The following is a 22,700-nucleotide window of genomic DNA, read 5'->3' on the forward strand; positions in this document are numbered from 1 at the left end:
AAAACCTTGTAGTCTTGCTTATTTATTTTGTAATTTAGGAGGGATACAAACAAGCGACTACAAAAGGCCTTAAATCTTTTCAGACTTGTATTGCAATAGCATTTTCCAACTCTTATGTATACGTTGTGGGGTGGGGGGGGGCGGGGGGGGGGGCATTTAACCATTCCCACTCTAGCAGATCTAGTCACACATTTTCTAGCCAGGTGTTCCCACTTGATAATTCCGTGTGTGGCATTCACACCAAGTGAATACAGTAGCACCTCACTATCATACTGTACTTACCTAGAGAATACTGAGTGCTAACTGCCTACTTAGCACCGTGCATGCTAGGTGGCAGATTATCTTTGGCCCTGGGGACTGCGGCACCACGAGGACTTCTTTGTAAGGACAGTCTTAATAATTTAGGATAGCATTAAGTGGGAACACTAGTATATTTGAAAGTTTAAAAGAAACCACACTTTTTTTGAACATTCGAAAGGCTTTATTTAGCATCAGGTAGATTATTTCATTATAACACTTGTTAACTTCAAGACAGCAATTAAAATAATTTACTGGTAGCTACCTAAGGCCCCTTGCAGCAATATCTCAGTCTGGAGTTGTTGGGTGGATAAATACCATAAGATTAATGTACCCCAATTAAAGGGGCAAAGCTACTGTACAGTAGGTCTCCATACATATTTTAAGTACACAGGTGCCTTGCAAACTTGAAAGGCACAAGACTTCCTTTTATATAGTTTGATACTTATAATACATGAGTGCAACTTAATTTCTTTGGTGGCATTTGCCACTGGAAGTTGAAGCATTTAAAAAGGTTTGTCATTATGTAATGATGGTGATTAAAATCTATATTTCATTTTTGTGAATTGCTAGATTTTATACATATCTTCAAACACCTTTTAATTCTAATGACATTGATTATAGAAAATTGTAAAAGTAAATTCAGAGCACTAAAATAAGCAAATCAAATAACTTTTCCAGTTTAATTCTTCAGAATTTTCTAATCAGGAGTACCTATTCTTTCTGAATATTCAGACATTTTTTTCTTTTTGAAGGTGGGAGGGGGTAAAATTGACAGGAATAGTATGATGAAAAGCCATCTTTTCAATGTAGTTTCTACAAAATGACAGACCTTCTCTGTATTTGAGCACATAAACATTGGATAGGAGAATTCTAAACATTTCAAAGTTACATCTAAAACATTCAAGCATACAGCATAAAAATATTCAAAATAACTTCTTTTGGGATTACTTTATAATTCCATAAAGCCAAAGTTACATTTGCCAAAGTTACATTTAGGTATAAACCTTCAGTGAATATGGCAACAGCAACCAAAAAAAGCATATTCTCCAGCAGTTTCTCTTACCGCTATATAAAATAGTATTCCAAATAAGTATGTTTGGATAGCAAAATTACCCATTTTTCCTAAGACTTTCATCACCAATATCACCTTATGCCCTACTTTTGTTGAGTGAAATGCAAGTTCTCTCATGAGTGGGTTTGGTTTCTTCTTTTTTTTAAAAGATGAGTAGAAACCAAGGAAAAAAATTAAAAAACATAGGTTTAAGACTTATTTGTAGATTAGCCAAACACCCTGACGTGTCTGCATTTTAATAAATGTCAGGCAAATTGAAGTAGTTTCTGTCCCAGTAGCTGCCGGAGTAAAGCCAGTCCTGTGCTCCACTGTAGGGATTAGGACCTTGACGGAACCACCTGTTTAAAGAGAAAGCATAAGATTTACGGGGGAAACTGAAATCACAGGGTATGTGCTGCTTCACCAGCTTGTAGTGCTTCCCTAGTGAAGCAGTTCACTTCATTCTGTGAGTTGAGGATTTCCAAAGAGACTGAAGAAGTGGTGGTGTTTTTAGAGAGCATGTATGTAGAGTAATATTCCAAAAGGTGTAGTGATACCATGCAACTTTCCAAAGCATTTAGCAATAGTACTTAACAAAAGCAGGATCTTCTGTATAGTAGGGTTGTGAGAACCAATATATTTGTCCAATTGTTCATTCTCTAGCCCCATTCCTTATATTCCACTACACGGTATTCTTTTAAGCAATTAGGAATGAGGAATTAGGATAAGGAAATTAACTTTTACAACATATCTACAGTAATATGTAAAGTGCCTGATTCGGAGCAAATGCCCCTCAAACTCATAATGCTCTGTTTTACAAATGAGGAGCTGAATATCAGAGAAGTTAAATAACTTGCCCCAGCTACTAACTGATATCAAACTTCAGTTTGATTTTAAAGACCATGATTTTTCAAATATACTATGTTATACATAATCCACTGAAATTAATCTAGTCCAGATCTTCCTGGGCCTCAATTTTCTCCAAGCCAATATGGATTCTTAGGTTGCATCTAGCTTTTAACATCCTAATCTGTCTTATCTAATCCTAGAAAGAGTTGCCCTAATCATTTTCTTGCCCTTTAAAAATCATGTCACCCCATTTCCCACAGTCCCGGCTTTCTTTAGGTAATGGAAATGCAAAATCACTTGTTCAAAAGGTTCACAATCAAATTGGTGCAACATTTTTTAAATGACTGTTTTCAGAGTAACATTCATGAAAATAGCTTCACATGTCTTTGCCATTCTTTCCAAATAAATTGCTTCTAAAAATATTTAACAGAGTGAGATTAGATTTATTTGATAAGTTTCAAATGTTCTTATTATCACTACAGCAGCACTAAAAACCCTAAGAGAAAAAAAAAGCTTCAGATTAGGCTAATTCCTTGAGGGATCATACAGTAAATGCCCATCAGACCAAATTTTCTTTAATATTATTATAAAAATTCTTTAGCTTTTGGGACTTTTCCCTAATTAGGAAATTTAAAAGTCTACTTCAAATGATCAAGATATATGTTATTCAGACTTTAGTAACCAAACCAAACGCATCGCTTCTCCAGCCATGCTGAGGCCGCGTCCCACATGCAGCAACTAGAAGGCTGTGCAGCTATGACATACAACTATCTACTGAGGCTTTGGGGGGAAAAATAAATAAATAAAATCTTAAAAAAAAAAAAGAAATACAGTACAAGTGGGGTTTTCTGCAAAAGAAACTAGAAATAATGATAAAATGTATCAAATTTTCAAAAGGGATCCACACAGTAAAGCAATGTGGCTTTGTCTGGATTACTGAAGGTGCAGGGTCTAATCACAGGTCTGCAGCTTACTAGTTGTGTGCCCTTGACAAGTCCCCTCAGTGACATACACCAGCGTTTGGTTTCCTCTGGTACAATGAAGGGATTTCTAGACCAGTGGTTTTCAAACTGCATTCCAACGAGTTCTAGGGCCCGGGGTATGTGCAGGGTGGGGGAAGGTGAGGGGTGCCAAGGCCTTGCCCCTCAGTCCTCGTCCAACCAGAGCAGCTCTGTTCCAATGTGTTCTATATTTGCAGACTCTTTATGCATTTATTGGCAAAAAAGATTTTGATGCTAACAAAAAAAGTCCCCAAACCACTGGACTAGATGATATCTAAGGTCATTTCTAGTTCTAATAATTATCTTTCTCTACGATGCAAAAGGGCTACCAAATATCTGCTGAAATGTTTGCAAAATTATGCCCATATTGGCTCTAAAATTTATTTAATAACTTTGGACTATGGGACAATGGTTTCTGTTATATGATAACAAAGGTAGAAAATATTTTTATTCTATTCCTATTTATAAGTGATTCTATTACTCAGTAAAGTGACAACTAAGTAACTCTTGATTCCTAAAAAAAAAAACAAACTTTCAAAACAGAAATTTGATTGCCCACTTTCTACTTCTGAATGGAATCCAAGATGTTACCTTATATAAATCATATTTCCATTACATGTCAAATCCTTTGTGTCTGGAAGAGTAAAGGCATTGTCTAAATATCCTTAATACATGATAAAATATATGCAAATGGCTCTGAACCTATTTCCATGCCAAAACTTGTAATTTTGTATTTCACTTCCCCTGTTATATATGGAAAGGACAGGGTTTTGCCAGATAAGGAAGAAGGTTTGCTTAATTGATATTTACCTGTGATAACTGTGTGGGAATATTTTAACCTTACTTTCCAAATAGTCCCTTCTCTTTCTCACACATGCAATTCTTTCAGAATACTTGGTCAATGGAAATAATTTTTCTCTCAGGCCTAGGAACAACTCTGCAGGGCTTCTGTTAGGCCTTGCTCTGCAGTTCCCCGTGTCTGATAGCCCGCCTCGCCCACACACAGCAGCCTGCCTGAGGGCTCAGCCATGCGCTCTGAAAAGCCACGCACCTCGTCCTCCAGTCCTCTTCCGACTTGGACCTGTTTTTGCGGGCTGCTCTTTGTTTTTCCTCAAGTCGTTTTTTTTCTTCACTAGCTTTATCTAAAATAAGAATATCAATAAAAAAACAGTTATTCTACAAGTAGAGAAGTACTAAGCACAATAACTTTATAGAGAAGCACCATCTATATGTATTACTGTGATGTCCATTTTATTAAAACACAAACTCCCCAGTCAAACACCACGTTAAAATTTTAACACATACCCAAGCTAGTAAGAGGCAGAGCTGGCATTCGAAACTCAGTCATTTGTTTCTAAAGCCTATGCCCCTAACAACCTCTGCCTTTACCAAAAGGAACTTTATTCTTAACGCCAAAAAAATTATGTTAAAATGCTTCAATGAAAACTTGGGTGGAAAAACTGAATAAGTACGTAATTTTTCTAAATTCTTAGTGAGACCTCACAGAGCACCTTCAGTTTTCATTCATAAGAAATTCAAACAATTTTCCAAAATACTGTTGCACTGTCTCACTGAAAATTCAAAGAGAGCATGAGAGAATTTAGTTAGAAGAGGGCTTCTCAACCTTGGCACTACTGACATACTGGACCCAATGATTCTTTGTAGGGGGACGTCCTGTGCATTGTAAGACATGTAGCCATATCCCAGGCCTCTACCCACTAGATGCCAGTAGCAGTTCCCCAGATGTGACAGCCAAAGTCTCCAGACACTGCCACATGTCCCCTAGGGTAAAAAACTGGCCCCGTTTTGAGAACTACTGAATTAGAAGAAATTGAACACCACCAGATAAAAATGTTATAATTAACCAAGGGAATGCCAAACTCTTCTTTGAGGCTCACAAGGTGATATATAAATCCTGAAATATGTAGTGAAATAATTAGGCAGAATATAGTTTAAAGTTGATAAAGATGCTATTATTTTCTCAAATTCCCCCGACATTTAAGACATGCCTCTGGCCACATGTAGTCTACAGTCATGCGCCACATAATGTTTTAATCAACAATGGACCGCATATATGACAGTGGTCCCATAACATAAGCACCATATAGTCTAGGTGTGTAGTAGGCTATACCATCAAGGTTTGTGTAAGTATACTCTATGATGTTCACACAATGACAAAATTGCACTTCACAGAACGTATTCTTGTCATTAAGCGATGTGTGAAATTATCAGGGAGTATCATTGAAACAATAAATAAGAGCTAAAAAAGTCTACCTCAGATTTCCAAATTTAAAACAAAAGTTACTGAATTTAAATTGAATTTTAATTCAAAAATCTCTAAGAGAGACTACACTAACTATCATCAGGAATAAAACAAACCATCATCCCCAAAGAAATCAATCTTCACTGGTAGCACCGTCAGATGCTGGTTACCTATTTCTCCATTTTCCATGGCTCTGATGTCAGGCCGTAACCTGCAGTCTGTCTTAGGAATCACACTCTCCATTTCCTTGTCTACTTCATTCAAAACCATTGCAAAGGTAGTAAAATTATACATCTAAAAAGAAGCAAAACCTTCAAATTAATAGATACCAAGGCATAACGCAAAATGAAAACCCCTGAAGGTAGAATAGGTTTGATTTGACAACGAGCCCCCTCCTCTCTTTTGTGGTAAGGATGATCAGCCTTTCTCAGACCACGTATCTAAAGGTTTACACTGACGTCTGCACCACCTATGGGTATCTCAAAGCAGGCCTCACAATAAATATCCTCTATCACTGTCAACTTGAAGTAGCACTATAAGCAAAATCAACATTTTTTCTCTTTTCTTTATTAAAATAATTACTTGCTGGATCTGACGGCTTACACTGAACAGGTTACATCACCTGTATTTAATGAGAGCCAGTCTTATCCCTAAGTACTTATTAAAGAAGCCCCCAAAGATCCTATTCCAATGTATCTTCTCCAGCCAGACACCAAAAGGGATGGACAAAATGAATGAACTGAGTCTCAGGGTGAGAAGCCAGCAGAGGGACAACTGAGGAGCATTCTGATGACAACTTGCCCTCTTCTCCGTTCTGCCCTGCATGTGCCGGGAAGAGAGCACCATCACAGCTGAATATGAACAGTGAGGCCACACTCAGATAGCCTAGCCTCACCTGGGCAGAGTTTGGAGGCCGTGGGGCTATTCGCCATAGGAGAACACTTCCAGGGATCACAAATACACTTTCAGAATCTGGCACTGGCATTTCATCTGACTCCTCAGAAGTGCTCATCTAGGAGAACCAACAGATGAACAAAATTAAAATGTTTTAAAAAGAATATACTTACAAATTATAAAATAACCACCATTTATTGTACACCACTAGAATGTAAACTGCATGAGGGCTGGGGCACCATGACTCTCTCATTCCTATATCCTTACTTTTTAACGCAGTGTAGGGAGTTGGTAAATACTTGTTGAATGACTGAATAAGTGCTATGAGTCTCATGAGCTTTGTGTGTTGGATCACTTAGTGTTATTTGCATTCAGGCATTATCATCATCATCTTCACTCACTCTTTACTACAGTGTTTTAATGTTTTTAAAGCTTTTTTTTTTAAGACAGAATAACTCATTTGAGTATTTCCTGGAATATTCTCAGAACAAGAAAAGGTTAAATCCTTGAGTCAGTTAACTAAATTTATCAATGATACAAAACCAGTAAAGATCCTGAAAGCATTTGATAAAAAGGGAATTTAAAAAGATGTTAGGTTAAAACAAAACAAAACTAACATTTCCTTTGGCTATCCCCCATAGGTAGAGCTATGCTAGGAGCTCTCCAAACATTTAATCCTTACATAATAAACCTATGAAAATATATTATTACCACAGTTTTATATATAAAGAATTTAAGCCTTTGGAAGGTTAAGTAATATTCCCAATGTTACACAGCTACCAAATCTAGAACTACTGGGTGAGACACTTTCAGTAAATATACAGTTTAAAGAACAGCAGCAAGGAGGTGATAACAAACTTCCCATGGCATTTGAGTATGCTCAGGAACACCAGAAATCTCTGGTAGCCAGATACACACTGGGAGGAGAAAGACGAGACAAGGAGTGAATGTGTGCAAATAATTTCTCTCTCCAAGGAGCAAAGGCACTTTTCTACAAAGATTGACTGGGGATTTATGGGACATGAGGGATATTTTCTGGAATTTCTTTGCTTCCTCCTCCCCTCCGTAAAAGGAGGATGGGCAACACATGTGTTGGTGAGGCTGTCTCTGCCAGATGGCCTCATATTAGCTGGAGCCGCTGCCCAGGAGTTTGTGTCAGGGCTCCCAGGATCCTGGAACATTTCCTTCTCCAGCCCCATCAGTCTCATAACAGCTGCAGTGAAGTGTCAGGGCACCTCCCAGAATGAAGGAAAAGCAGGTGGGAAATATGGGATGTGAGGAGGAAAGCAGAATTGTGCACAGTGAGATGAAGGGAAATAAAAAGAAAGAAAAGAGCCAAAGCCACAGGAAAGCAGTATGCTCTGGTCATTTAATAAAACACTTCTCACCCGAGGACCATGGTTAACTCAATTTACAAAGAAAGTCATGTTTTTGAGGAAGACTAGAGCTTCTTAAACTTTCGAATGCGTAAGAATTGCCCAAAAAGCCCTAGAGACTGTGATTCAGTAGGTCTGAGGTGAACCTGGGAGCCTGCAAACTCTCAGATGATGCTTAGGTCACCAGTCCTCAGATGTGCTTGGAGCAGAAAGGACTGAATTAATCTTTACTATGAGCAGATACTATTCTGAGCCCTTTGCATTTGTTAACTCATTTTTCAAGTAGGTACTATTATTATCTCCATTTTAGAAATGAAGGCACTGGGGCAAAGGGAAGGTGTGAAATCTGCCTATGATGGTACCACTCATGAACAGTGGAGACAGGATTCTAACCCAGTTTGTGCTCTTAACTATGACGCCAGTTACTGGAAAGTAATCAGTTCTCAAATACTTCCTGTCCAAACAGGTGCAATCTTTCTTCAGCTCTCAGCTCTTCTGCCTGGAGGAAAGGGACAGGAGTCTGTTGAACATTAGAGCCTCCATGGGGCCCTGCAGCAGGAAGCTATGTACCTCACATATGGGAGATTCCATCAGGACAGTAACTGTCCGATGAGGAAGACAGCTTAATAAGAGAAGGACAGCAGCCCAGGAATGACTCCCTTAACTATGGGGTCTCAACTTCAGTGATTTAGTGATAAGAAAGAGGGCAACAAAACTGCTAATAAGCATGAAAACGTAGGTGATAATTTTGGATGAATTTTTAATATTTAAATGATCTCAACTTCTAATGCAATAAACAGACAAGAGGAAAAGAAAATTTGTCTCACTAAGATGAACTCCGACTTTCCAAAGCTATGTGAATTCAGAGCCCCATGTGTAACTGCACACAGTAACAAAAATGGCACACACCCATATTCTATGTAAGATTATGTCAGACACTCACTATTAAGGCAGATTATCTGTTCACTAAAAACATTCAAGGAGAAAAATTACATGCATTAGCAACAAGGAAAAAAAGGTCAAACTGTGACCCAATAAAAGGCCACCTCCAAAAGGACTGGTACAAATTTAAGAGTCCAATGATTCTTTCCATACCACCTTACAGGATGTTCACCTGTTTGCTGTTCTTCTTCTCTTCAGTATTTTTCTTATCATTTTTTTTGTAAGCATCAAAAGTGGCGGGGTCAACACTATATAAACATTCAGTCCACTTCCCATAGAGGGCACAGAGCTTCTTTTTGCTGTCAAGAGAAATTGATGTTTAGCCAACAATTAAACCAGTGTTTTGCTGCAATCAAATATTATTATAAAGATCCTTATGAATCAGATTCTTTAAAGAAATAGATATTTCCTTGTAGAAGAAAGATTTTTCAACTTATTAGCATGCTTGTTTCCTAGGTTATGGTAGCAGATTTTAATACTGACATTTTATTTCGTGAACGACATCTATGCTATACAACATTTAAATGCAAACTTTACCTTTTATCTTGAATGTAGCCTTCAACTTTGTGTAACTCCTTACCAAAAAGGCCGCATGGCTTAAAATTCAACACACATTTGTCCCCAGTCCTAGGAAGAAAATATTACGCTCAGATTATCATTCAATACAGAAGAAGCAGTAGAGAATAATGACGATGACAACCTTTTTAACAGCAGCTGCTGTTTACTAATTTTCTAGTACATGCCAGGCTCCATACAGAAGTTATCAAAATTCATCCTTAATTTGTACTGGACCCACCATAAAGAAAAGGGAAGCAAGATTCATAAAGAATAAGTGACTTGCTGCTATGGAATGAATGTTTATGTCCCCCCAAATTCATGTGTTGAAGCCCTAATCCCTAATATGATGGTATTTAGAGGTAATAACATCATGAGGGTGAAGCCCTCATGAGTGGGATTAGTGCCTTTATAAGAAGAGACACACAGGCTGACTAAGACACTTGCCTAAGGTCACAAAGTAGGATTTGAACCTACTCCATCTATTCCTCCCACCCCATCACACCCCTCTGTGTGAATAATACAAACTACACAATATAAGCAAAAGGAGCTGAGGTTGGAATTAAGAGTCACAGAGGCGGTAGAAGCTCAGAGTTCACCCAGTCTTCCCCAGTCAGAAACTTGAATGAATTCCATTCATTAAATGGATGGGCTTTTACTTACTCAAGAGTTCTATTGCCTGGTTCTTACATTATCATCAGGCTCAGAGCTTTTTTAAAAAATGAAGTCCAATTAGAACTGTTTGATGACAACTGAAGGGATAGACAAGTACTCTAAGTGTCTTACTTATGGTTTGTGATTTCCACATTGCCATACTGCTCAATCCAGAGTTTTCCCACAATGATATTATGTACACAGCAGGTAGGATTTGTCCATGTATATGCTTCATTGTGTCTAAAAAACAAAAATTCAAACCAAAACCCAGAAAAATAGGTGAGAAGTGTTATTTTGTTTAAAATGTGCCTCAAATGCCACTACTCAGGATAACAAATCAGACCGCTAGAGATAACTAAGCTCTAATCGGTGTCAATTCACAGTAAAATAAGTGTAACCTGACTACTCTTATTTTCTTAAAAGGATGCAAAAAGTTAAGGAAAAAACTCTATACTTCCACTCTATACTACAACTTCAACCCTACACTTCAGATTATTAGATTAATCATCTAATAAACTATGTATACAATCATCTGAAGCATTCAGAAGTTAGGTGAAAACATAGAAAAAATAAAATAAATTAGAGGTAGAGAATAAAAATGAAGGCCTATCTAGCACTTTCCAGACAAGTGCCCTCCAGCTCACCAAAGGAAAAACAATTCAGGTCATTTCAATGCTTGAGCATAAGGATGAGCTTAGAATCTCATACACAGCTTTATGGGATCCCTTTCTTGCGCTCTCTCCCCTCTATGGTTTTCCCCAAACTCGCAGGGACTAGAGGGATCTTTCCTCTGGTCTGCTGACCAGCAAGCTGAGGTTTTAGCCTCTGCTCTGTCTTGCACTTCCCACAACTGGGGCAAAGAGGTTTTAGCCTCTGCTCTATCTTGCACTTCCCACAACTGGGGCAAAGAGGTGAGAGAAAAGAAAGAGAAAAAAAGTAACAAGGATTCTCCTCATACTCTTTGGACCACAGAGACCTCTTTATCCAGTTCCTCTGTCCAGAGAAAGACTTTTTCTGAGTTTTAGGTACTGGTGTGACTGCTGTGGCCACCACCACTAAAGGTATGTAGCTGTGGGTCCTAGAGCTGGCTTTGGGGCAAGGCTAGGAGAGAAAAACAAACAGAATATCCCCCACTCTCTACATCCTGAAAGGGTATCTTTCCATGTCCACTAACCAGAAAGAGGGGGTTTCTCTTGGAACTTTTTCTGTCTGCCTCCACTGCCCAGTTCTGGGATTTGGGCTGCTCTGACTCTAAGCATGGAGATATTGGGGCGGAAGGGTCGGGGGGGAGAATAAAACCAGGAAACTCACTGCCATATTGGTCTTCAGGTTTCTATTTCTCTCCCCAATCTGCCTGCGATTATTTACTTTTCAAAGTCCTCAGATTATTGCTTTCTGTCTTCTGTCCAGGGTCTTTAGTTGAAATCCATGGAAAAGATTGGCTAGAGTGTGCTTACTCTATCTTAATTGGAACTGGAACTGCCTTTGAATGTAAAGCTAATCTTTTTCCTATTGCCAAAGAAGAGAACTTCTAACTTACCTAAGGTCTAAGATGTGCCACATAATTGTTGTTTCAATATTTCTCAAAGTGAATTCATTTGAAAGATTAACAAAACATTAGCACCATGATATACAGAAAACCTGTTTCATACGAACTGTCATGGAGTGATTAACTCTATTCTATCTTAAAATAGAGCCAAATGCTACAGTCAAACATCAAGTTAAACTTTTTATACATACCCAGATTGATTAACAATGGTGATTGCCGTGTTTCTCAAAGTCTTTTACATGGAGATAGATAATTTACGCTTTATAAATGCTGTTTCTTTTTCTCCAGCTTTTGCACAGCAAGGTCAGGTCTGTGTGAAAGTGTATATACTTATGAGGAGGCATACATGAAAAGAGTTTAATGGCTGGATTCCAACTTACTCAAGGAGCTCCAAGGTGATGGTTCCCTTGGGTTCTGCCTCTACACTCTTCCCCCAAAACTTCAATTTGGGATAGATTGAGCCATGAAAGATGAAATCATTGTTTAATCCTTCAGCATGAAATGCACTAATTGGTGGATGATGGCTGACCTGCTCCGAGATGAGTCTGAAACCAAGGTCATCTCTTCAGATTAAAAAAAAAAAAAGTGACGTTGTAATTAACTCATCACGGAATGTGTACATTATTATCATTTCAGTCAACAAGCAATGTTAAAGTATTAAAGAAACAGGTTTGACGAAGTAAATAATTCTTTATCATCCTGATAAAAGAACTCAACATATGAGAAACTGTACAAATGCAACCCAAACTACTAAATCCAATGTTATTATAATTCTAGCTACTTGAACATTACAATAAAGAACACTCACATGAATTTGGGTGATTTGCACAAATTCATAACATTAGCCACGTAAATTTAAAACTTATCATTCCATTTGTATTAAGATAGAGGAATCTAATGAGTCCACTTCCAAACATCTACGGAATAAATATGATCAAAACTTGTGCAGAGAAGAAGAGGAAGATTCAGAAAAAATAAAGCTGCATGAATTCCCCAATTGTGTGTAAACAAGAAGCAGGCTATAACAGGCAAACAGAACTGCACTTGTAGATGCATCCACTGCCTTTACGCCAACAGTATAAATTTATGCTAATATATTTCATATGGTTATAAAAAAGTCCCAATCATGTCTTATGACCTACATAAGGAAAAAGGGACGATCATTAATCCCATATGATTAGGAACACTAAAATCCTCGTAATTACTTTTTATAATGATACATTTTTATGTATGTTTCAATATTTTTGACAGTCTCTAAAATAAGTGTTATAGAAACAAACATCAAATATGTTAACTTGCTCCAGTTATAGAAAATTGTTGTTGATGATACTCAAAATATGTATGCTTTTCCTCTTCATTTTGAAAGCTATATAAATCATGCAAATTCAACTAACAATCTGGAATAGAGCGAAATATCTTACCGAACTAATTCGTAAGTCTCTCCCAGAAGTGGGTTGAAAGGCTTTCCAGTGCGTTCCCACTGAGAAGCAACCGCAGATACAGCAAACGCAGCGACACACTGGGGGACAAAGCATTAGGAGTTACAATCAGCCTAGCTTGCTCCTCAGTCTCTCAGGAACTGAAATTTTGCTGAAAACTGTAATTTACAAAATTATTTTGAGGATTTATTACTTTTTAAATAGGTCTATTTATTAAATTATCTCTTTGGATTTTTAATATGGCTCTAGCAACTTAATATGCAAACATGGATATTCAGAATGAAAATTACTCTGAGTCTTTCTTCCTATAGTATCATTCTCAATCATGGTTTTTATAACACTCAGAGTGCTACAAATTCTTTCAAGGACTTTTAAAAAACTCAAACCCAAAATTACTTTTAATTCCTTTAAAATTTCTAAAAAGTACAACATTTTTAGGATCGGGGAGAAGAAAGAAAACTAAAATCGGTATCAAGTCCAATGAGATTGGGACAAGCTGATTTAATATAAACGAAAAAACAGAAAGATTCCATTTAGAATGCTCTTGCTTTGTTTGAAGGAGAACAATGTATCTATTATACTTCGCCTGTATCTAGCCCATCCAAATACATCACATAAACATTTTCTATTCAAAAGAAAATAAAAAAGTGCAATTCCTTGTTGTCTTTTGTTTTAACCTATAGTGTATATTCAAATATACACAGATAAACATAAACATATTATGTGTGTATGTGTGTGTTCATCCCTTCTTGTAAACACTCTGAGAAAGTCTGAAAGGAGACAGGTTGAATTTTTTCCCTCTAACACAATGCTACTCTCTAAAATGAAGACTCAGAAATAGCTCAGCAATATGTAGGTTTGATTATGGACCATCTTCTGCTTCTCTTGCAATTCTCATCGGTCTTTCCAATATGGTGGCACTCTGACTAGAGGGTGGCAGGGGGAAGGAATGCAGAGGACACTCCAAACATACTGACTAAGTTTTAATACATCTCCCAACCTCATATTGGATCTAACACTAATTCTCTGTATGTGTGTTTGGGGTGGGGGGTTGTGGTAGCAGAGAAGTCTCTAAGACTTAAACCTCTTCCAGTGCTTGCTTGACACATACCTGCATCCGTTCCACAGGATCAGAAAATGAACTGGCCTTGTGGATGAGGTATGTATGCTCCATATATTCAGTGAGTCGCTGTAGGAAGCTCAAAGGCTCATTAAATATAACTGGCATCGTGATCTTGGACAGTTCCTATTTAACGAGAAAATTGGAAACTGTGATATCCAACATACACAGCAAACTTATCTGTTGCTATGTGCAGATAACAGGTTCCTGGAAAGGAAGTAACAGAAAATAGCAACCCATGAAATTTAACTACTATCAATTCAATTTCACAAATCTTTCCAGAGCCACCTAACAATATGAAGTACATTGTTCTAGGCCTTCAAGTAAATACAAAGACTACCCAAATATTCTCCTTGGCTTCAAGGAGCTCACAATCTAGTGGTGAGCATGAGATGATGACTAAGTTTGCCTTAGATCGGAATTAGGAAATGGGATATAAAGGTGATGAGGACACAAAAAGCAAAAATCTTCACAGTGGGCTAATGATCAACCACAGATACCTTTTTTGTCAATAATTTTCCAAAAGAAATTTCAGACTGTTTTTAACTGACAACATTAAGGTTTTCTCAGCACACCAATCTACTATAAATTGTGGACTACAGTATTAGAAAGCTATTGTGTATTTTACAGAATAGGTTTTAAATTCTGTTTTCCAGAATGACACAATCACAGTAGGCTTCCAAAAATAATTTAATGATGGGGCAGGAGCCTCTGGCTTGAATTGCAACCTTTTAACTCTGTTTATCACATGCTGCCAGCAAGGAACAGTACCATGAGGTCCTTGAAAAAATTTATTAGGTAACAAACTTATCTCTGTATTCTCTGGAACGTTCTGATGATCTTCCCAGTCTTCTACCTACCATTATTTACCTTTCCCTTGGGAATCAGGTCCATGAAGCCCATCAACTAAAGTCAATGGTCAGGTAAATATTTCCAAGGTGTCATCGAGGTTGAACGCCACCTATCTTAGCTCTAACTTTTCCCCCTTAACATACACATTCTTACCAACATGCATAATTAAAAATAATGTAACCTTCACAAAACTACAACTGGTGTGCATTAAACAAAATAAGCTCATTCATTACCATAAAATATTGCAGAACACAGACAGACATATAGCAGCTCAATCTAATTAAAAGAAATGGTAGGTTTATTGCTGCCTCACTGGGAAGACAAGGGAGAATAGGAATCTATAAAGAGATAAAGAAAAGAAGCCTCAACTATATACACTCTAAGATCTCACTAAATCCAGAAATTCACTATTGAGGCCAAGGCAAGAAAACTGGAACTACCAAAACCTGTCTTAATTGAGATGTCCCAGGCTCTCTTTCTTCTACTTGAAAGTATCTCCATTGGTTTTTTCTTTATTAAAAAAACTAATAGAGGAATATATAACTCTCAGTATAAAATTTAATAATATGCAAGTAAAAACATGAAAATGATCCTCTTTCCACAGGCAAAGCACCATCAGCATTTTGGGATACACTGCTGTGTATTTATACCACGTGTGTATACATATATATGTTCTTATTATTATCTTTAAACGCATGGGATCCACTCTATGTATTGACCTATGACTTGCTTTTTTCACTTTTACTGTGCTGTGGAGGTCTCACACCCATGTAAGGTACATCACTGAGTCTGTCAAGTTCTTTGTAATCACTGGAAAGTGTAATGATAAGCCCACAGAACCACACTGTGTTCCACTGCTGGCTTTCTCATTTGCTAGCTGTGTGACTACGGCCAAGTTAAACTCTGCCAGTTTCCTCATCAATAACATGGCACTCATACAGTAGTATCTACCACAAAGTATTGTTATAAGACTAATATTTGCAAAACACTTAGACAAGTTCTGGGCATATTAGTAAGTGTTATATGTGTCTGTTAAATTAAAAAAAAAGTCTATATGTACACATACAATGAACTATTTAATCATATATCTTTTAGAACATGGGTAAATACAGCTTTAAAGGAGATTTTCTAAGTGGAATTTCTGGGTCAAAAGTATGCTTATTTAAAATTTTTATAGCTACTACCAAGCTAAATGTCTTCCAAAAAGGCTTTCCCAATTTATACTCCCACCAATACTGCATGAGAGTCAGATCTTTTAACATCGAAGGGAGGGGCACCACTTCCAATCTTCATTTGGTCATGTTCACTCCTTCCTTACACAAATATTTAACTGAAGAATACTCTAAAATTCTAATGGTGGTGGGTAAATCACTTATAACTCCAGTATGAAGATAAAAGACAAAAGTATTCAAAATGACTGTAACAACAATACTTTGTTAATGGATACATAATGAAAAAAGATATAAACTGTGACATCAAAAACATAAAATGGGGGGAGTATAAAAATGTAGAGCTTTTGTACATGTTCAAAGTTAAGCTGTTACTGGCTTAAAATAGACTGTTATAAATGGAATATGTTTTATAGAAGCCATATAAAACAAAAGCAAGAAGCAAAAACCTGTAGTAGATACATAAAGAGAAAGGTGTCAAACACACCACTAGAGAAAATCATAAATTGCAAAGGAAGAAAGCAAGAGAGGAACAAAGGAACTGATGAATTATAAAACACCAGAAAACAACTTAAAAAATGCCAACAGTAAGTCCATATCTATCAGTAATTACTTTAAATGTATATGAACTAAATTCTCTAATCAAAAGACACAGAGTGGCTGAATGGATTAAAAAAACAAGACCCAACTATATACTGCCTATAAGAGACTCACTTCAGATTTAAGGACACACAAAGATTGAAAGTGAAGGGATGGGGGCTGGCCCCGTGGCTTAGCAGTTAAGTGCACGCGCTCCGCTACTGGTAGCCCGGGTTTGGATCCCGGGCGTGCACCGACGCACTGCTTGTCCAGGCATGCTGAGGCGGTGTCCCAAATACAGCAACTAGAAGGATGTGCAACTATGACATACAACTATCTACTGGGGCTTTGGGGAGAAAAAGGGGGAAAAAAAGAGGAGGAGGATTGGCAATAGATGTTAGCTCAGGGCCGGTCTTCCTCAGCAAAAAGAGGAGGATTGGCATGGATGTTAGCTCAGGGCTGACCTTCTTCACAAAAAAAGGAAGGAAGGGAGGGAGGGAGGGAGGGAGGGAGGGAGGGAGGGGGAGAGATAGAGAGAGAGAGAGAGAGAGAGAGAGAGAGAGGGAGAGAGGGAGAGAAAGAGAGAAAGAGAGAAAGAAAGAAAGAAAGAAAGAAAGTGAAGGAATGGAAAAAGATATTTCAAGCAAATGGAAACCAAAGCAAGCAGGAGTAGTTATACTTATATTAGACAAAACAGACTTTAAGCCAAAGACTGTAACGAGACACAAAGAAGGTCATTATATAATGATAAAGGGATCAACTCATCAAGAAGATAACAATTATAAATATTTATGCACCCAACACAGGAGCATCTAAATATATAAAGCAAATACTAACAAATCTGAAGGGAGAAGTAGACAGCAATAAATTAATAGTAGGGGACCTCAATACCTTACTTTCATCAATGGGCAGATCACCTAGACAGGAAATCAATAAGAAAACGCTGGACTTAAAGGACACATTAGACCAGATAGACCCAACAGTCATATACAGAACATCCCATCCCACAGTAGCAGAAAACACACATGCTTCTCAAGTGCACATGGAACATTCTCCAGGATAGATCATAATTTAGGTCACAAAACAAGTCTTAGTTTAAGAAGACTGAAACCATATCAAGCATCTTTTCCAACCACAATGGTATGAAATTAGTCATAAATTCTGGACAAGAAAACTGGAAAATTCACAATATGTGGAGATTAAGCAACATGCTACTGAACAACCAATGAGTCAAAGAAGAAATCAAAAGAAAAATCAAAAAATATCTTGAGATAAGCAAAAATGGAAATATAACATACCAAAACTTATGGGATGCAGCAAAAGCAGTTCTAAAAGGGAAGTTCACAGCAACAAACACTGACATTAAGAAACAAGAAAGATCTCAAATAAACAGCCTAACTTGACATCTCAAGAAAATAGAAGAACAAACTAAACCCAAAGTTAGTAGAAGGAAGGAAAATAACAAAGATCAGAGTGGAAATAAATGAAATAGAGACTAAAAAGACAATAGAAAAGATCAATGAAACTAAGAGGTGGTTTTCTGAAAAGAAAAACAAATCAGAGAAACCTTTAGCTAGACTCACCAAGAAAAAAAGAGAGAGGGCTCAAATAAATAAAATCATAAATTAAAGAGGAGACTTTACAACTGATACCACACAAATACAAAGGATCATAAGAGACTACTATGAATAATTATATGCCAATAAATTGGACAACCTAGAAGAAATGGATAAATCCCTAGAAATATACAACCTACGAAGACTGAATCATGAAGAAGCAGAAAATCTGAACAGACCAATTACTAGTAAGGAGATTGAAGCAGTAATCAAAAATCTCCCAACAAACAAAATTCTAAGACCAGATGTGGCTTCACTGGTGAATTCTGCCAGACATATAAAGAACAATTAATACTTATCCTTCTCAAAATCCTCCAAAAAACAGAAAAGGAAGAAACACTTCCAAACTCATTTTACTAGGCCAGCATTATCCTCATACCAAAATCAGACAAGGACATCACAAGAAAAGAAAATTATAGGCCAATAACCCTGATGACCATAGATGCAAAAATCCTCAACAAAATAGTAGCAAACCAAATTCAACAGTACAGTAAAAGGATCTTACACCATAATCAAGTGGGATTTATTACAGGGATGCAAGGATAGTTCAACACTCACAAATCAATCAATGTGATACACCACATTAACAAAATGAAAAATAAAAATCATATGATCATCTCAACAGATGGAGAAAAAGCATTTGACAAAATTTAACATCTTTTCACGATAAAAACTCTCACCAAACTGCATATAGAGGGAATGTATCTCAACATAACAAAAGCCATATATAACAAGCCCATAGCTAACATACTTAATGGTGAAAAGTTGAAAGCTTTTCCTCTAAGATCAGGAAAAGACAAAGTTGCCCACTCTGACCAATTTTATTCAACACAGTACTGGAAGTTCTCGCCAGACTAGTTAGGCAAGAAAAAGAAATAAAAGGCATCCAAATTGGAAAGAAAGAGGTAAAATGTCTTAATTTACAGATGACATTATATTATATATAGAAAACCTTAAAGACTAAACCAAAACACTGTTTGAACTAAGTTCAGTAAAGCTGCAAGATACAAAATCAATATATAAAAATCACTTGCATTTCTATACACCAACAACAAACTATCAGAAAGAGAAATTAAGAAAACAATCCCATTTACAATAGCATCAAAAAGAATAAAATACCTATGAATAAATTTAACCAAGGAGGTGCAAGATCTAAACACTGAAAACTATAAGACATTAACAAAAGAAATTGCAAAAGACACAAATAAGTGGAAAGATATTCTGTGCTCACGAACTGGAAAAATTAACATTGTTAAAATGTCCATACTACCCAAAGCAATCTACAGATTCATTGCAATCCCTATCAAAATATCAATGGCATTTTTCACAGAAATAGAAAAAACAATCCTAAAATTTGTATGGAACCACAAAAGACCCTGAGTAGCTAAAGCAATCTGGAGAAAAAAGAACAAAGCTGGAGGCATCATGCTCCCTGATTTCAAACAACATTACAAAGCTATAGTAGTCAAAACAATATAGTATTGGCATAAGAAGACACATAGATGAATGAAATAGAATAAAGAGCACAGAAATAAACCCATGGATATATGCTCCACTGATTTTTGACAAAGGAGCGAATAATATACAATGGGGAAAAGATAGTTTCTTCAATAAATGGTGCTAGGAAAACTGGACAGCCACATGCAAAAGAATGAAACCGGGGGGCCGACCCTGTGGTGCAAGTGGTTAAGTGTGCGCCTTCCGCCGTGGCGGCCCAGGGTTCGCCAGTTTGGATCCCAGGCGCGCACCGACGCATCACTTGGCAAGCCATGCTGTGGCGGAGTCCCATATAAAGTGGAGGAAGATGGGCACGGATGTTAGCCAAGGGGCAGTCTTCTTCAGCAAAAAAGGAGGAGGATTGGCAGATGTTAGCACAGGGCTGATCTTCCTCACAAAAAAAAAAAAGAAAAGAAACTGGACCCCTATCTTATACCATACACAAAAATCAACTGAAAATGGATTTAAAGACTTTAACATAAGAACTGAAATCATAAAACCCCTAGGAGAAAACACAGTGGTTAAGATTCTTGACATTGGTCTTGATGATTTTTTGGATTTGAGACCAAAAGCAAAGGCAATTACAGTAAAAATAAACAAGTGGGACTACATCAAACAAAAAGCTTCTGCACAGCAAATGAAACCATCAACAAAATGAAAAGGCAGCCTAATGAATGGGAAGCAATATTTTCAAATCATATATCTGATAAAGGGTTAATATCCAAAAAATATAAAGAACTCATACAACTCAATAGCAGAAAAACAATCTGATTAAAAAACGGGCAGAGGAATTGAATAGACATTTTCCCAAAGACAACATACAGAGGTACATGAAATGATGCTCAACGTCACTAATTACCAGGGAAATGCAAATCAAAACCACAATGAGATATCACCTCACACCTGTTAGGATAGCTATTACCAAAAAGACAAGCGATAAATGCTGGCAAGGATGTGGAGAAAAGGGAACACCTTGTGCACTATTAGTGGGAATGTAAACTGGTTCAGCCGCTATGGAAAACAGTACAGAGGATTCTCAATAAATTAAAAATAGAACTACCAAATGATATAGTAATCTCACTTTTGGGTATATAGTCAAAGGAAATGAAACCATTATCTCAAAGAGATATCTGTACTCTCGTGTTCACTGCAGTTTTATTCACGATAGCCAAGGTATGGAAACAACTTAAGTGTCCATTAATGGATGGATGGATCAAGAAAATGTCACATACACATACATACAATAGAATATTACTTGGTCTTAAAAAAAAAGCAGATTCTGCCATTTGTGACAATATGAATGAATCTGGAGGGCATTATGCTAAGTGAAACAAGCTCAACAAAGGAAGACAAATACTGCATGGTATCACTTACATGTGGAATCTAAAAAAACAGTCAAACTCACAGAAATAGAGTAGAAAGGTGGTTGCCAGGGGCTGAGGGGTGGGGAAAATAGGGAGCGTTTGGTAAAATGGTACAAACTTTCAGTTAGAAGATGAAAAAGGTCTGAGGAGCTAATGTATAACATGGTGAGTACAGTTGATAACACTGTATTGTATAAATGAAATTTGCTGAAAGAACTTAAATGTTCTTGCCAAAAAAAAAAAGATCAACATGTGAAGTGATGACGGATGTGTTAATTAACTTGATGGGGGGAATCCTTTCACAATGTATACATATCTCCAATCATCTTGATGTACACTTTAAATATCTTACAATTTTGTCAATTATACCCAAAAAATACCCCAAAACAAAACAACCAACCTCATTTCTTCTAAAGCAATCTTGCAGTATGGAATATGCATGTAGAGATAATGTTGTTTCAAAATATCTTTAAAAAAAAAATTTGAGCACCTGGTAGGTGCTAGGCACTGTTTTAAAATGCACTGGATTAAAAACCTTGTTACAGCCACTCCGGATCTGGAATGCCCTGCTCACTTAACTCCTGTACTTCCTAACCATAACTCAAGGCCCAGTTCAAGTCTCTCCTCCTCAACTATTCTAGCACTCACTGATTTCTCACCTCTTCCAACTCTTGGAGTACCAGAATCTCCTGCTCACAAGTTAGCATTTGATCATACATTATATTATATTACATGCTGTTATGTTATAGGTGCTAACCAGTTTATCTTGCTAACCATACAGTAATACAATTCCTGAAGGGAGGGATAATATCTTGTACTCCACCTGCATCCTCATCACCTCAGGGACAGAAGAGCCCCTGTCCCATAGGCTCGTAGGTCTTCCCACTGCCCACTGAGTTTATTCCTATTTGGACATTTATCACAACGTACTATATTTTCCTCCCTCCTTCATTGGAATACAAGCTCCTTAAAGTCAAAACCCTCTTGCTGAATGATGTGCAATAGTTTATGTGGCAAAATGTCAAGTAAGAAAGTAGGTTACAAAGCGATATGTTAAAAAAAATTCTAATTTTGTAAAATATGTTTTATAGACATAGAAACAAATATTGGAAGGTCACAACACTAAAAAGTTAACAATTGTTATCTCTAGGAGTTGGTATTATAGGTAATATTAATTATCTTCCTTATGCTTTTCTGTATTTTCCAAATTTCCTAAAATGAACAGACATTGCTCTTCTAATCAGAAGTAAAACAAGAGATATTATTTCAAAACCTAACACTTTCACTCTGGCTAAAGGAAAGGATGGGGAAACTAATAACCTTGCACCACAGAAACTAAACCACCTTACAACATACACACTTACATTATGCTGATCATAAAATATACAAGAGAAAAGCAAAGTGTAAGTGGCATGATGGAAAAAGCAGAACAAAAAATATGCTCAGATTTGTCCAGTCCTAAGTTCTAGGGATAGTAAAGAGTTGTGGTTGAAAAATGAGTTCTGAACAGAAAGTGGAATGGTGGTTGCCAGGGGCTGGGGAGAGGGGAGTGGGGAGTTTTTTTATTTTTATTTTTTTTTATTTTATTCTTTTTTGTGAGGAAGGTTAGCCCTGAGCTAACATCTGTTGC

General features: G+C 37.0%; 1 protein-coding gene across 1 annotated transcript in view; it reads right to left on the reverse strand.

Moving 5' to 3' along the window:
• Window positions 1-464: 464 nt before the first annotated feature.
• OSBPL1A (oxysterol binding protein like 1A) overlaps window positions 465-22,700 on the reverse strand; it is a 130,124-nt gene continuing 107,888 nt past the window's right edge. The window contains 10 exon segments of the mRNA XM_058556906.1: window positions 465-1,710; window positions 4,253-4,343; window positions 5,635-5,758; window positions 6,360-6,476; window positions 8,849-8,975; window positions 9,214-9,303; window positions 10,018-10,125; window positions 11,815-11,997; window positions 12,856-12,953; window positions 13,985-14,119. Of these exon segments, the coding sequence (XP_058412889.1) occupies window positions 1,608-1,710; window positions 4,253-4,343; window positions 5,635-5,758; window positions 6,360-6,476; window positions 8,849-8,975; window positions 9,214-9,303; window positions 10,018-10,125; window positions 11,815-11,997; window positions 12,856-12,953; window positions 13,985-14,119 (1,176 nt within the window). The 3' untranslated portion in view covers window positions 465-1,607.

Source organism: Diceros bicornis, chromosome 16 (genome assembly GCF_020826845.1).
Source record: "Diceros bicornis minor isolate mBicDic1 chromosome 16, mDicBic1.mat.cur, whole genome shotgun sequence".
Taxonomy (NCBI): Eukaryota; Metazoa; Chordata; class Mammalia; order Perissodactyla; family Rhinocerotidae; genus Diceros; species Diceros bicornis.